The sequence below is a fragment of the Podarcis erhardii genome (assembly GCF_964252035.2).
Source record: "Podarcis erhardii genome assembly, chromosome: 17".
NCBI classification, from domain to species: Eukaryota; Metazoa; Chordata; class Lepidosauria; order Squamata; family Lacertidae; genus Podarcis; species Podarcis erhardii.
In genome coordinates, this window is record NC_138515.1 from 20,104,363 (window position 1) to 20,119,723 (window position 15,361).

Below are 15,361 nucleotides of genomic sequence, written 5' to 3' on the forward strand. Positions count from 1 at the left end.
ATTCATTTTCATATCGCCTCCTAGCTTTGAATAGTGCTTTCAAGAAATGCCATTTTGTGTGTGAACAGACAGGGATTTGCCTTTCCATTCTCTGTCTGCAACTCCCTGCACTATATCAGTGTCCAACCCAAAAGGTGTCTTTTGGTTTCGGAATGCCTTGGCAGGTCGTTGCAATTGGAAATCAGGGTTTTCTGTCTAGGACCAAGCCCACCATCCCTGAGCAAACATGGTATAGATTTGTCACTCATGGGACAAATTACTTAGCAAAGGCAGCCAGACCCCAGGGGGTTTATAGAACAACTTGTGTCACTTGACAAGAGTTAGGTTAGAAGTTGCAGAATTAGCAAATAGCCAGCTGCTTTGGTGTTGCCTGAGCAGAGGAGAGAACATCTCCCTCTTTTCTGGCAAACCATTATGGTGATTTGGGAGTGATGTGCTTGGTTCTGGTTGCCAGGATTTCTAATCTGAAATTCCAGGCACCTTCAGGTACCCCACTACTCCCCAAGCAGCTTCTGGGATCCTGGCCAAAATGTGTGTCATGCTTTGACAGATTGCTTTAAGTGCCCTTTCATCTCCAAGAGATTCAGCTTGGCTCAAGCCAGGCAAGGCACCTCACGTGCAGAAACAGCACTGGATCAGAGTCTATTACTGTGAAATTATTGTGCTTTTGAACTTTTATTTTGTGTCAGTGCTTTGCACATTCCCTTCTAATTAAATGAACTGCAAAGTCCCCGTGCTAATTTTTGAGCACTTCGTGAAGAATGCACGCGCACTGAGCTCTTGCGCTCCTGACATGTACTTACATTTACTATTTCAAATTAGTCTGCAAAGTAGTTACTGGTAAATGAATAAATAAGGGGGGGGTATGTTAAAGTAATTAACATATCAGATGCCATCTTTATATATGTGTGAGAGAATGTGTAAAAAGGTAGCGTGGCTCAAGAGATAAAATAACATATTAACCACTGACTTTAACTTAATAATCTTTAATAAACGGTGAAACATATATATATATTTAACCCCAAAAATTCTCTTTTCTCACACTGTGATAAAATTGTCATCATTTTTTATTTTTTTGAAAAGAAGAATTACTTACCAGTAACTGTGGTTCTGCATATTCATACTTGTGGAGCAAAGATCTCAGGTGCTGCTGAGCTTCAGGAACCTTCTAGAAAAGCTGTGCCTGCCATTAGTGCATGACCGTACTCTTATGGCAACTGGATGTTGGGAACTGAGGTTACAAATAATCTCATCTTCTGCCACTAGCCTCAGAATCTTATGAAAGCAGCAATTTGGCCAATAGTGTTTCTTCTTTTTCCTTTGTGACGTGACCCGAGTCCTCTCGTATGGAGACCCTGGGGATGAACTGTACCAGGTCCCTTGGTACTTACCAACTCTGAACATCAAAACCATAGTTCTCGGTGCTGAAGTTGCCACAAAACCAGACCTCAAATGTGCCAATTCATGGTAAGAAATACATCTGCCCCTGAATTTCAGGAGACTGGAAAAGTATTTTCTGATAACGCAACGTAACAATGTATTGGGTGAAGAATGATGGACAACAGGTGAGTGTGATGGAATTCTGAGTGAAGTGAGCCCCAGATATAGAACATCAGAGTTGACTTTAACAGATAAAAGGGATGTAAAAAAGAGTGGAGCTGAGCAGGGAGTGAAGGGGGTGCAATGAGGGAGAAAATGAGTGTTTTGTGTTCTGGTAGGATTCTCAAACCACATGTCTTGTGTGAATGTATACAATAAAGAATCCTATTGCTCTGTAGAATTGAGTAGGTGATGACAGGTATTTTGACGACCACTACTGGAAGTCTGGGCTTAGTGGATTGAGTGAATTAGTTAACTCCAAGGACCAGGGCCTCGGAGAGGAACCTAGAATGTGTCAAAGGTTTCCTCTGAAAGATTGATCATGCTGCCTATCCCAAACCAACCTTATTCTAAGTTGGAAACACATTTGTGTTTGCACATTCAGGATATGCGAAGCCTGGCAGTTTAGTTTACAATGGAAGGCTGTGCTTATCACTGAAGCACATCAACGGAAGTTGTAAGTATTTAAGTGTTTGAGAGGCAAAGTGACATGACAAACATCTCTTAAAACTAAAGAAGACAGGACAGGAATCAATTCAGTAACCATTTAGAACGTATAACAAGGAATCAGCTAATAACACTCCAAACACATCCATGCAGTACTATAATTACTATAAACTAATATGAATTATCAGTCAAAGGTTAGACTGCAAAAAAGTAAAACAGTCCAGTCCCTATAATAAATCTGCATGGGAAAAGTATTCCTGATACACCATAGTTCATGATAAAGGAGCTGCAAGAGGGTGGACAATGACCATTTTTGAAAATTGCCTCTGCAGATATATGCACATGATGTTTTCCCATTTTCTTTCCCATTTTAGCCTATGTATTTTGTGTAATTCACGTGGCAATAGCCACCAGCAATGTCTTTCCTATCAACATCTATTACAGGAGCAGGACTAAAGCAATGGAACTAAGATCCTAATCAAATAACATAGGTTGCTTTTTTCAATGCCTCGAGTACCACTAGAAAGGGGGGGGGGATTTATCGCCCGGATATGTTTTCCTACACCTCAGTTAAAATTGTTGACTATACTTAAAATTGCCAAATAAAGAAGGGGGGGGGGACACAGGAACTTATGCCACTCCATAACCCTGGCCCCTTAAATGACCGTTTTTTACCATGAATCCGTTTAGACACAATTTTTTTTTTCTCTCTTAACTGCAGGTCACCAAAGCTTAAGCACCACAGAACTCTGCACTCCACAACTAGAATTATGCAGAGACCACCATGCAAATGAACTTAAAAGATTATCCTTCTTGATACAAGCATTCAAGTTTTAAGAATTGGGTGACTTTTCATGAAATCAGTACCAAAAATCAACGACAACAAAACAGAGCATCTGTTCAGATGGTGCTCCCATCACTCATTGCATTTCCCCTTCCTGTTCCCCTCATGGTGTACAGAAGTGATCACACAAATGGGAGCATGGGATTGCATCTTATTCTGGGTATGGAAATCACTCTAAATGTCAGTAACTAAGGTAAACGAGAATCCTCCTTAAATAGTTGTGAAGGTTCCTAGTACAGATAACCACTTCTGCATGTGGTGAGGGTAACTGAGGAGAATTAAAAATAAATAATTGAGGATCAGTATTGATGTCACTCTTTGGGAGATGAATAAAGAGCAATGTCTGAGCAGCCCAACAGATGTTGATAATAATAATAATAATAATAATAATAATAATAATAATAATAATAATACCACCAACCAATAGGCAAGTCTTTTTCATTTTAAGCCCAATCCTATATCCCCATGTTTGCAAATATATGTACAAAAAGATACAAATAAAACTTGCATTATTTATAGAAAGTTTTTTTGGGGGGGGAGTACATTCCAAATTGATATTTTGTGGTAAGTGGGAAGAATGTAAAAACTGACCCAAATAAAATATTGTTTAAACATGCTGTAAAAAGATCATTTGGGGGAATGGGGGGTACTGCCTGATGTGCAAAGGAGCTGAGAGACATAAATATTTGGGGATTACTAAAATGGAACTTTTATGATTGGTACCACAACTGCTCCAAAGAGTGTAACATTCCCTTTAAGTAAAAACCCTGCACAAAAACCATCTTCTTAATGCTATGTTAAAAAGAAACGAGGCAAAAAAAACCATGATCATTATAAATCTGAAACAAAGACTATTGCATACCGTGTACAATATGTAATTTATTTTTATGTGTAAGCTAGAAATAGTTATTAATTGCAACTGGGAAACTGGATAACATCATGAGATGATGAGATGAAAGATAAGGATCTTCTGAGAATGGGTAGCTTTCACTGGCTCAGGAGAAGTTATATCCTTTTACCACAAAATACCTAATTCTAGTATCCCGTGCATTTTCTGTATAATATTGCAGGTCTTTCAAATAGCAAACAAGGGCAATAAATCCTGGCAGAGACAATTGGCCAGAACTAAGGAAGTTTGATTTTTGCTGATCGGATATGCTTCGCTTGCCTCCGTTATGTGCTAGGCGAGTTTCAGCTCCTCAACCCCACTTCCATGCACTGATGTCAGAGGACATCAGTGATGATGTCAGAGGACATCAGTGAAAGACTTGCCACCAACATAGGCAACGGCTCTCGCTGATGTCGTCTAAGACAAGGCATTGGTGCTCAGCAGTTTGATCTCGCTCAGCCCATGGTGCAGGAAAGCCCTCCTTTGCTGGCAGTTGCAAGAAACAGCTGCCACTGATGTCCTCTAAGGCAAGACAGTGGGGCTGAGGAGGTAGAACTCAATCAGGCCTTATTACTATTGCCACTTAAGCTAGGAATATGGCGTATCACTTGTATCAACAGAAAGGCAAATGTAAAGAACCGTTTTATTCAAGTACCCCATTTATATTTCAGATACTTCTTACATAAGGGAAGGTGGGAAAGGAACTGCTTGATAGAACCAATTAAAAATGTTCCTTTATAACAGAGGTGTCTAAGCCTCTGCCTGGATCTGTGCCGCTAAACCAGGCATGTCTAAAGTCTGTTTCAGGGACCTAATCTGGCTCAACAACTTTGGTCGGCGCTCACGCATGTTCACTTCATCAAATCTGGCCCTATTTGAAAAAAAAAGTTTGGTTACCCCTGCAAAAAATGCCACCAAGACTTCCCAATCTGTCTGCTCTTAAAAGATACTCTAAATGACTGGCCATGCCAGGGCTGGCTGACTACCAAGGCGGTGAGTTATTCCTCCTTACAACTGAACTATTAGAAGCCATTTATTTAGCATTGTGGAACTTCCTCCCAACTCAGATTCGACAGGATTCGAAATCTGCGGGACCAGAGATTCTTAGAAGACTGGAGTAAATATTTGAATTATTTAAAAAGCAATTGTAATAAACAGATTACGCTAGTAGGACTGCAAGAAGTTCTGTAAGGAGGATTATGTGAAATACTGCAAGGAAGACTATGAAAAGAACTACTAGTTAATGATAATTAAAAGTAAAAGAGAAATTAGGAAGTATTTAAGTTTCTATTTGGTTTTAAGGTGAATTTTATTTGCTGCCTGGTTTATTTTTTTATGCACGCTTTATATGAATGCCTTAAAGAAATAAAAATAATAAATGATAAACGGAAGGTAAACTTTGTTATGTTTGTTACGTGCAAGGACAGTGAGCAGCATGATTGCTGGCTAAATGTCTACAACTTTCAGGGTAGAAGTTACTGGGCAGCTGAGGGTAAACTAGTATGTTCATTGGCTTATATGTAAAGATAAACAGAAATAATTTAAGAACAAAGCAAAATGAAAATTTCAAGACATTAGGGAGCATACAATAGGAAGGCAAATCACCAGGGTTAAGGCTATTACATCTTTTCTGGACCTGCTTCCGAATCTCTATTAGCAAACCAACATGGGGAAATAAAACAAGTGAAGCCATTTCTTTTTCTTCATACCACAGGCAGCTTTACTTTCTTAATGCTTTCACATCAACTTGCTATTAAAGGCACAGGAACAAGGCCAGAAAAAAGGCAGAATGTTTATTCATTTTCTTATAAAATATACGGTGAAAGCTTAATAATTTATTCAATTATTTACCGGCGTGGCTAGATTCCACTAGCCAGAGAGTCAGATGAATAAATTAATATCTATCCCGACCCTCTAATTTGACAGGTTTAGCTTCCAGTGAAAACTGTTGTTTTAGTAAAAGGATTGGTATGCATATTCACAATATCTGGGTGTAAAAATAAAAAAGGATGATGGTAAGGTTAATGATGACTAATGACTACTTTGTACGTTTGAAAAATCTAGGAACATACTTCAGCCTAGTAGTAGATTTAGATTTGAATCTCCATTTCAAACTGCAAAGCATGAATGTATTTATGAGGTAAAACAAAATTCCATAAATGATAATGTGTCTGAAGCACTATAAAAATATGGATTTACTCACCTTGATCTCTTTCATGCCATGTCCTGCTCCCAGCAGCTGGTGAATTGGGGGAAGGATAAAAGTCCCCTGTTGGGCTTGGTTCCATATTCTCATCTATGGATATAGTTTTGGGTCTCTTACTGTGAATATATAAGAAGAAGCATTAATTTAACTGCCTTTATGTGTATTAAAAGTAACAACAGACAGCTCTTTTGATCCAGATGGCATGTGTCAAGCCAAAAACTATTCCTGGGTTAAACCAAATTCTGATCTCATGTTTCCAGATCCAAAAACCTATTGCTCCACCTCCATTGTTCAGCCTGGATACTGAGGTCCAACTCCAAGGGCCTTCTGGCAGTTCACTCACTGTGAAAAGTGAGGTTACAGGGAACCAGGAAGAGGGCCTTTTCAGTGGTGGTGCCTGCCCTGTGGAACGCCTTCCCATCAGATGTCAAAGAAATAAACAACTATCTGATTTTAAATGACATCTGAAGGCAGCCCTGTATAGGGAAGTTTTTAATGACTGATGTTTTATCGTGCTTTTATTCCTGTTGGGAGCTGCCCAGAGTGGCTGGAGAAACCCAGCCAGATGGGTGGGCTATGAATAAATTATTATTATTATTATTATTATTATTATTATTATTATTATTATTATTCACACTTCTTACATCACCAGTATTTGCTGTTGTTGCTGTTACTATTGTTTGAAAAAATGATCGCTTTGAAAGCTTCCACTCTATTTTGCTGACTTTCTTGATAATGTAAAATGTATCACCACACCTACTTGATTTTTCCATTTTAATAGAAAGCATTGGAAATATTTAACTGTTACTTGTCTACACATAATTAAGAAGTACAATATTGCACCTCATTGTCATTTTATTTACACGCCGCCTTTCCGCCGTTAAAAACTATGCTGAAGGAGGCTTACCACATAAAAAGAGTTGCATGATTACAAAAGATAACAATGGTAGTCTTAAACTGTAAATAAAGCACATCAATAAGTACACTGCTGAATTGAACAATTTCCACATAAAGCATAAGATATAAAAATAAAAATACAAAAAATAGCAGCAGCAGCAACAACAAACACCCTAATGATAGCTAGATCTTTTTAAAAATGATATGCTCACCTGGTTGGTGGAGAGGATAGTGACCTCTGTAAGTTTACACCCGAGTTCATGTCATGGTAATATGGTTGACTTGGTAGTTCTCCAATGGGGAAGTTCACTCCAGCTCCCTGGGTTATAGGCGCTAAAGAACACAGCATTAAGATAGTCACACCAGTATTTAAACAGCAATTTAATACTAACAAAAGCACACCCTTAAACGAAGTTCTCTCTCTATTTTTGTCTAATGAGAAGCAAGAGGAAATTAATTTTCCTAGTTGTATAACTTGAGGAAAAATTAACCCATAACCAGGGAAAAGCTAGACAGTTATGTGATTAACTAGTTCCTTGAGTTCTCCCGTTCTGTCAACATTTCATGAAAAAAGTGAAAATTACTGTCACAAGTACAATACTTCTGTTATATAATTTAAAATGTATTTATTCTAGACGCAACAACACAAAAATAGGATTATTTTAAATGCAGCATAAACACATGCTTGTTTCAGTTGGTGAAACAGAATATCTATTGGAAAATAAACTCTTATTTTACATACATTAATATGCTCCATGCATTATTTTCACTTTCATGAATACTAGCATGCATTGCATTCCTTATTTACAACAAATGTGTGTATTTATTATTTCTTGGTGCCCTTCAATCAAATTCTTGGGGTAGTTTACATACAATTTACTTGCTAATTGGAAGGGTCCAGAATGTTAAACTAATTGTTTCATGTCACAGTATAATAATCTCAAATACACCTGAAATTGGAAGTTTTCACTGTTGCTGCATATTTTTGAATGACTTTAATGTAATTTAGAATACTAAAGGCTGCAATTGTATGCCCATTTACCTGAAAGTAAGTGCTAGGGAATACAGTGGAATTGACTCCTGGGTAAACATGCACGAGTGCTGTACATTAACACATTTTTCTATTCAACCAACAACTGCACTTTACCATGCAAGTATATTCAAAAGCCATGATGAATAATCTTAGCTCAGGCTATTATCTAAATATAGGATGTTCACTGTATGTATTATTCTCATGACAGATAAAGAAATGTTTCTAATGTATTTATTAACTATTCTGAACTAAAATTAAGCTTCCTATTTATAACATTTCTTCCTTGCTGGCATAAGAAAGCTTGTTCCTTGTTTAACTGATTTCCATGCTTATAAAGAAAAATTCCTCGCAATCTTCAGTATAAACTAAACTTGGTATGCAAACCTTTGTAGAAAATAAAAATGTCTGAACAGATCAACCTGATACTTCATTAAAACAAAGCTAATAGTATAGAACTGAAACTATTAATTTAACTACAATCTCACTCTGCTCTTTCAACCAAAGGCTTGCAGCCCAATCCTATGCAGGTTTATTCAGAAATTAATTTGATGGCACTTATTCCTAAGTAAGTGTCCATATGTTTGCAGCCATAATCATATATATTTGGTGGACCTCGTTGAATGGGATTAATTTATTAAATATACTCTGTAAACATGTAACTTATCTACAGGGCAAGTGAGAATGTTAGCAGCTTGCTCAAAGTCATTTAGTGAATTTCATAGGGTTCACTAATCAGATATATAATAAGATCCTACTGTATAAACACTAAACAATGCGTACAAAAGCTGCTTGTATTTTTAAAAGCAAATGGTTTGTCAGAATATGCCAATTCAACAATGGGAGGCCAAGGGAGAAGAAGATTTCACTATAACACGTGTCTAGGGTTCCACGGATTTCAAATGTTAATGCTTCCTGTGGTTTGGAGTTCAGATTCTTAGCCAGAAACATTGTAATACACAAAACTATAGGCTAAAAGAAGAGAAACTTACTTCTTGACACCCGCACCAGTTCCGATACATTGAAGACTCCAGACTTTACAAAACTATCCTCAAGATACACTGGAAGGGAAAACATGAAAAGACAATTAGTTACATTGGGGTGAAAAAGACATTCATAAATTCAAATCCCCACTCAAATGCTACAAAACTAAATTGTCAGAATGTACCAATTATTATGAGACTTTCTACATTGGTAGATTATTGCAAATAAATAGCATATAATTGCTTTCTTGATCAGTTTTTTATTTGTTTTGGAAAACTGCCCCCCCCCCCCCATGGAACTGGGCAACACCAAACTTGCACACAAGCAAATGTTTCAAGTATGTTTCACAGTGGCTAAAATGGCAAACCTTTTACTCAAATAGATTTTTAAAAATTGTTATTATTTTGTTATTATGTTATGTATTTTTGTGTCTTGATGCTGAAAACTGTCCTGTGTTTCTCAGATGATGGGTGGTATATTATTATTATTATTATTATTAATAATAATAATAATAATAATAATAATAATAATAATAAAAATAAAAACATCAGGAAGAACTTTCTGATGGTAAGAGCTGTTCGACTGTTGAATGGTCTGTTGTGGGCTCTCCTTCCTTGGAGGTTTTTAAGCAGAGGTCAGATGGCCATCTGCCATGCATGCTTTAGCTGAGATTCCTGCATTGCAGGGGGCCATCTGACCTCTGCTTAAAAAACATGATCAACACCCCTGGATTCATTTAAGGCAGCCTTTCTCAACCAGTGGATCCCCAGATGTTGTTGAACTACAACTCCCATCACCCCTAGCTAGCAAGGCCTGAGCTCAGGGATGATGGGAGTTGTAGTCCAACAACATCTGGGGACCCACAGGTTCAGAACCGCTGCTTTAATGGAATATCCTTAAACTTGGAGGGGCAGGCGATGGCCACACCTCATCTCCCCCATCATAAGATCAACCAATGCCTAACTGCCAAACCTTACAAAGTTGTGATGATTGCTATGAGGTAGGCAAAAACCAAATGGCCCATGCCAATTTGCCAAGTGGAAAAATTCCTACCAGACCCCTCAACGGCGACCAACTGAGGTCCATAGCACGGTCAATATTGAAACCTGAAAATAGGGAGGGCGGGCGGGAGATCGAGGAAGAGAGCCAGAAGGAAGCTCTCTGGCTTGCGCCACCGTTTAAATGGGGCCTGGCCATGCCCCCCAGCCAGTGGATTGGCTGGTTGGAACAATGACGTGGGCGGGGAACTCTGGGAGACGCGTGACTCCGCCCCCCACCCCCGGATGGGAGTGGATGGCCATGTGGTCCACCGCAACTCCTCCCCACAGGGAAGTGGAGCAAATATCTATTTCCCCTTGTTGGCAGCAGAGCACCCAGCCAGGTGAGATTTAGCAGCCCAATAAAAAGCACCACAACACAGCAAGGAATGGTCATGCAGGAGGAGATACTAGGTCCTTCAATCTCCAGACCCTGCTCCTGATGCACAAAACAGGTGCTACTCGGCTTGTAAATACATTCAAATGCATTGCAAATAAAATTGACGAGGCATGTGGCCCTTGCAGGATAGGGAAAGTGATTTGAGGGGAGGAGTGTTTAAAGAGCGGACGAGCGCTGCTATTTTTCTTTTCCATTTTCCTTCTTATCTCCTGTACCTGCTGATTCCGCCCCCCCCCCCGCCCCCGCCCCCAGAACGGCCAATTATTATTATTTTTAAAATACAGCGATTTTGCGGTGAAGAGGTTTTGCACGGAGCAGCTGTTTAAAACATTTAAGAAACTGTGCCACAGAGTTGCCTTTAGCAACAAGCAGTGAAAATAAATACACTGCATGCTTTCCTTTGGGCTGAGGAAATGAAATAGCTAGGTTGTGCTCAAGAAAGCAGAAGTAAGGTGATAGACAGCACTCGAGGAAACGTCACCACAAACGTAAAGCCCTGCCCAAACAATGCACCTTAGTGTGTTCACAATTGTGTAATGTGCAATTTGAAATTAGATTCTCTTCCTTTATAGGGTTATCTGTGGGTTGGAAAAATCCCAGTCAGCTGGCAGAAAAAGGGGAAGCTGCCCCTTGAATGAGGACATCATATGTACACCATCAGAGAGAGAAAGAGAGAGAGAGAGCTTTTAATCCACTTTAAACTCACATGTGTAACCCTAAACTAGAAAAAAATAGCTGAGCTTAGAGAACAGGAGTATTAAACGTTGTTTAGCATCCATTTTCCGTGCTTCAGCAGCCCCCACCAAAAAACAAAATTGCCTCTGTTGGGCAGTGGATTTAGTAGATAAGGGCAAGAAGTTGCTGGAAGATACTTGCCTACATGTTTAATTTCCACAACATGCAATCTGGAGTAAGGTTACCAGATTTTTTCAATGAATCTGGGGTCACTTTTCAACTTCAACGGATTTTGTATGGGGACTGATTTGTAAATCCAGGAACTGTCCCCAGGAAACGGGGACGTCTGGAGAACCAAGTTAGAAGAAGAGGGGATATTCTGCCCACCATTAAATAAATAGCAATTAACTTCATCTTAACAATGAAAAGGAAATTGAAAACCTTTCTTCTCTTTAAGCAGCGTTAAAAAAAAAAAGTTTCTCCCTTTTACATAGCTTTTGTATATTCCTTGACCTGGAAAAAGGAAGCAGCCTAAGCATCCCCCTTTTCATTACACAGACAAAGCGATACTGAGAGTAAAACCAGCTCTGAAAACGCAGCAGACCCACAGTTTCTATTTAAAATATTAAATGAGTGTTTAAGAGCTTAAATGAGAGTAACCACATAGCTGGCGCCATGCTGCATTACGCATCATCCCCAAGCACTCTGCTCTGCAAGTTGCATTCCAAAGGTGCCTTTGAGTACAGGAAGGTAAACACAATATGTTCTAGCACCAAGAGGATTTGGTGAGGATATCTAGTTAGCAAATCCACTGTGGCTGGGTACTTGACTTCCAGCTGTGTGATAGAAAATCATTCTGTATTTGCAATCTGCTGTGATGGAAAATCACTCTATATTTGCAATCTGCTGTGATTTGGTTGTAGAGGCAGCAAAAAGTAAGCAGCAGAAAGTTCTTACCAAACTTTGAAAAAAAGAAGAAGCTATTGTTGTTATGTATGCATGCACAATGGCTAGATGCTAACCTCTGTTGAAAAGAACATTTCATTTTTCTATCATATCATCACAGTTTGTTCAAGGGAAAAGAAAAAATTTCCCTCCCACATTGCATGGTGCTTTAACTTCAAAAATGCTGTGCTATGCGTGCCTACTCAGAAATAAGTCCTACTGAGTTCAACAGGATCTATCACGGGACTGCAACCTAAGTAATTCCTGCATTAACTCATAATATACATTTAAATAGAACTTCTTGGCATATATTTCTCATTTACTCCCTGTCTGGTGGCCAGATTTCACAGCACTTAAACCTAATATAAGGATCTAGCAGCATCACTGACTAAAGACTCATTTTGCCCAAGAGATAATGTCATGTGGAATAGTATAATTCACTAATTATTATCGCTGCTAACTTTTAAATCTGGTGGAGCAAAAATCTTCCTGCAAAAATCTGAACAATACCATTTGTTATCATCAAAGGAGATGCCTCCGTATTTAAAGACCAAAGAGCTGGAGAGGTTAATTGCTTTCTTCTTTTTTAAGGAGATGTGAAAACCCCTACTTTAATACTACAATTATGAGGCTGGTGTCATTGTGAATACCAGGCAAAGACCCAAGTACTGTGTGCACCCATCTCTTAAAAGACAAGTTTGGAGCAAGTTGTCATAACACAGCCTTTAAAAAAAAGAAGTACCTGAAGGCTATGTGGACTTTCAAAATGCAAGCTAGTGCTTAAAAATGGATTTTCCTCCATTCAAACACACCAAATTACTAGCTGTAAATCTTGAAGGTTTATGATATAAAATATTTCATCCTACCAAGAACTACCTCTTTCAGACCATTTAAATCACAACGGCAACTTGTGTTAAAGGGCCTAGTTCTACAGATACTTAAAATACCTGGTCTGGTATTTACAAATCTTCATTCAGTGCATTAAGGATCTTTCAGTTTAATTATAAATTTATGAATAAAGCTATACTGGTTGTTGTTTTTTATTTCAAAGACTAGAATTGCCTTCTGGTCTCAATGAACACTATTTACAGCTCATCAGACTATGTCTTGATACTGGACTCATCATGAAGAAAGAAGTAATCAAATTGTGCTCAGATAACACCTAATACAAGTTCAAGATCTGGGCATCCAACTAGTAAAAAGAAAAAAGGGGGGGAAATCTGGCCAATTGACCAGACAAATGTAATCAAGGAAAGTTCAATCATTTTTAACTTGATCAGAAGAAAATGATGCTTTAATTATCACAGGTTTGGCACATGCTATGAAGGGATTCACATGTTTTGATTGGGCTTTGTAGCCACCACAAAAAAAGGCTATGTTTATCAGGTCCCTTTTTCTCCCTCAACTAGCAGGGACTCGTTCCCAACATTGTGTTATGCCTCCAAAACTAAGCACAAGGTAATAATCCCCTGCTCCCTTTCCAACTGCAAGCTTTGGAGCTAGAGAGACTGCTGGAAAATTGATGGAAGATCAAAGATGCCCTGAGGAACTTCTGGAGCAATTCCTCATCTGGGAACATATGTCATGCTGTATTTCTGAGGTGTTCAGAGCCCGGCAGAAATACAATTGTCCAAGGCTGGGACTTGTAATCCTCTCAACAACAAGGTGAGACAGCACAGCAGGCACTGAGAATGGACTTGGGAACTATAGAACATAACTTTTTAAAATGGCAAATAATTGGTATAGTAAGGTGCAAGGTTTCTATAAATGTGAATTATTCAGTCACTACTGAATGGCTTGTCTCTTTGGCTTTTATTATAGAACAATAGGGTCAGCCAACAGTTTTACTTACACACACACACACACACACACACACACACACACACACACACACAATCAAAAATGAACTCAACTTAGAGATAAAGCCAAGAAACAGCTATTATTAAAAACAAAAATTATAAAGGCGGATGTGCAATGGGCAAATAGCGAATATCCCTAACATCAACTATCAGCATCCTTTGAACAATCCTTTCTATCGAGTTCAAACAAGGACACGCAGCAAGTACTCTTAGAAAGTACTACACCATTAGGAGCTCCTTGCATCATGAGATTTATCAGCACCATAGCAGATGTAACTTAAACATGATGTACATAACGTACTCCCTGTGAGATTGTATCACTTCAGAATCCAGGTGGGAATCACATCTCTGAAGCTTCATATCTCTGGAATCACACCAAAAGCTTGCAGCAAAAGGAACATTCAAACGTCATATAGAAGTGTTTTTCTTTTAGCCTTGTGTTAGCTTGCCATATGTACAGGTTTTGAATGCGGGTGGGAATCAGAGAGCACTTAAAATTGTGTTTCTGCTTATCTGAATTAATTCCGAGGAAGTTTTGTTTGAGGTGGCCTTAATAGCCAAGGTGAAGTATCGTTAGTCATTATACTGTCTATGCATTGTAAATGTATTTCACAAAGAATAAATGGTATTAGGGGAAGGAGGTGACAGTTGGCAACTGGTTGGTTATTCTGTTTGTTGACTCTCAGTGAACATGGGAGTGTAGAAACTTCAAGCAAATGCTGGCTGGAGGAGTTGCCAACCTGACAAGTAAGGATTTACCTTCAAGTCTTGTGTAAGGTGTCTATTTTATCACAAATAGCTAACAAGCACACCAACGCTTATTTTTGTTTGCTCTATTTATTTTAGAAACGAGAGAACTTCCAGCAACCTTGCATCTCAAAGGCAGGGACAGTGAAACCTCTTCCATTTGCCAATTGGTAAGGCCAACTGTGTTGCAGACAACATCTGCTGGCTACTTCAGATTTTATTATTACTGTTTTTGTGAAAAAGAAAGCCAGAAATGTAAACATGGAAGAATAAACACATTTCACTTTAGTTTTAGTAACTTCCTGCATGTCTCTTGCACATGGCACACTGCAAATCCAAACAAACAAATCATTATATTTTAAGCGAAGGTAAGAACACTGTGATCTCTGCCAACATCCCTTCCCATTCAGAAAGAACACTACCCTGCTTTATATTCTGAAGAAATCTCAAAGTGGTTTACAACACATTAAATCATCAGTGTGGTGTAGTGTTTAGACTAGGCCTTGGGAGATCAGGGTTCAAATCCCCACTCAGTCCTGAAGCTCACTGGGTGACCCTGGGCCAGTCACAACCTCTTAACCTACCTCACAGAGTCTGTGTAGGGATTGACTGAGGAGGGGGGCTGAACCATGTACTCCTTGGAGGAAAAGGTGGGGCACAAATAAGCCCTTCTGCTTACCTGTTTCGGAAAGCTGGAGGGAGCCAGCCAGATGGAGATGTCTTTAACCAGCCTGGCATCCAGAGATCTCCACCTGGCTGCAGTTGGACCTGTGCCAGTCTAAAAATGTGCCTGGTACCTGGG

General features: G+C 38.9%; 1 protein-coding gene and 1 long non-coding RNA gene across 18 annotated transcripts in view; one reads left to right on the forward strand and one right to left on the reverse strand.

The window, feature by feature from the left end:
• The window catches only part of LOC309332595, a 417,968-nt gene that overhangs the window by 122,921 nt on the left and 279,686 nt on the right, over positions 1 to 15,361 (forward strand). The window lies entirely within an intron of this gene.
• Positions 1 to 15,361, reverse strand: part of NFIB (nuclear factor I B) — a 296,978-nt gene that overhangs the window by 59,273 nt on the left and 222,344 nt on the right. For all 17 annotated transcript variants that reach the window (XR_014152063.1, XM_081845173.1, XM_081845180.1 and 14 more), the window contains exons 4-6: positions 8,905 to 8,973; positions 7,095 to 7,215; positions 5,983 to 6,101 (exon numbers count right to left, since the gene is read on the reverse strand). Coding sequence is in view for 16 of the 17 variants with exons in the window: in XM_081845173.1 (XP_081701299.1) it covers positions 5,983 to 6,101; positions 7,095 to 7,215; positions 8,905 to 8,973 (309 nt within the window). In the remaining variant the exon portion in view is untranslated. The remainder of the gene's footprint in view (positions 1 to 5,982; positions 6,102 to 7,094; positions 7,216 to 8,904; positions 8,974 to 15,361) is intronic.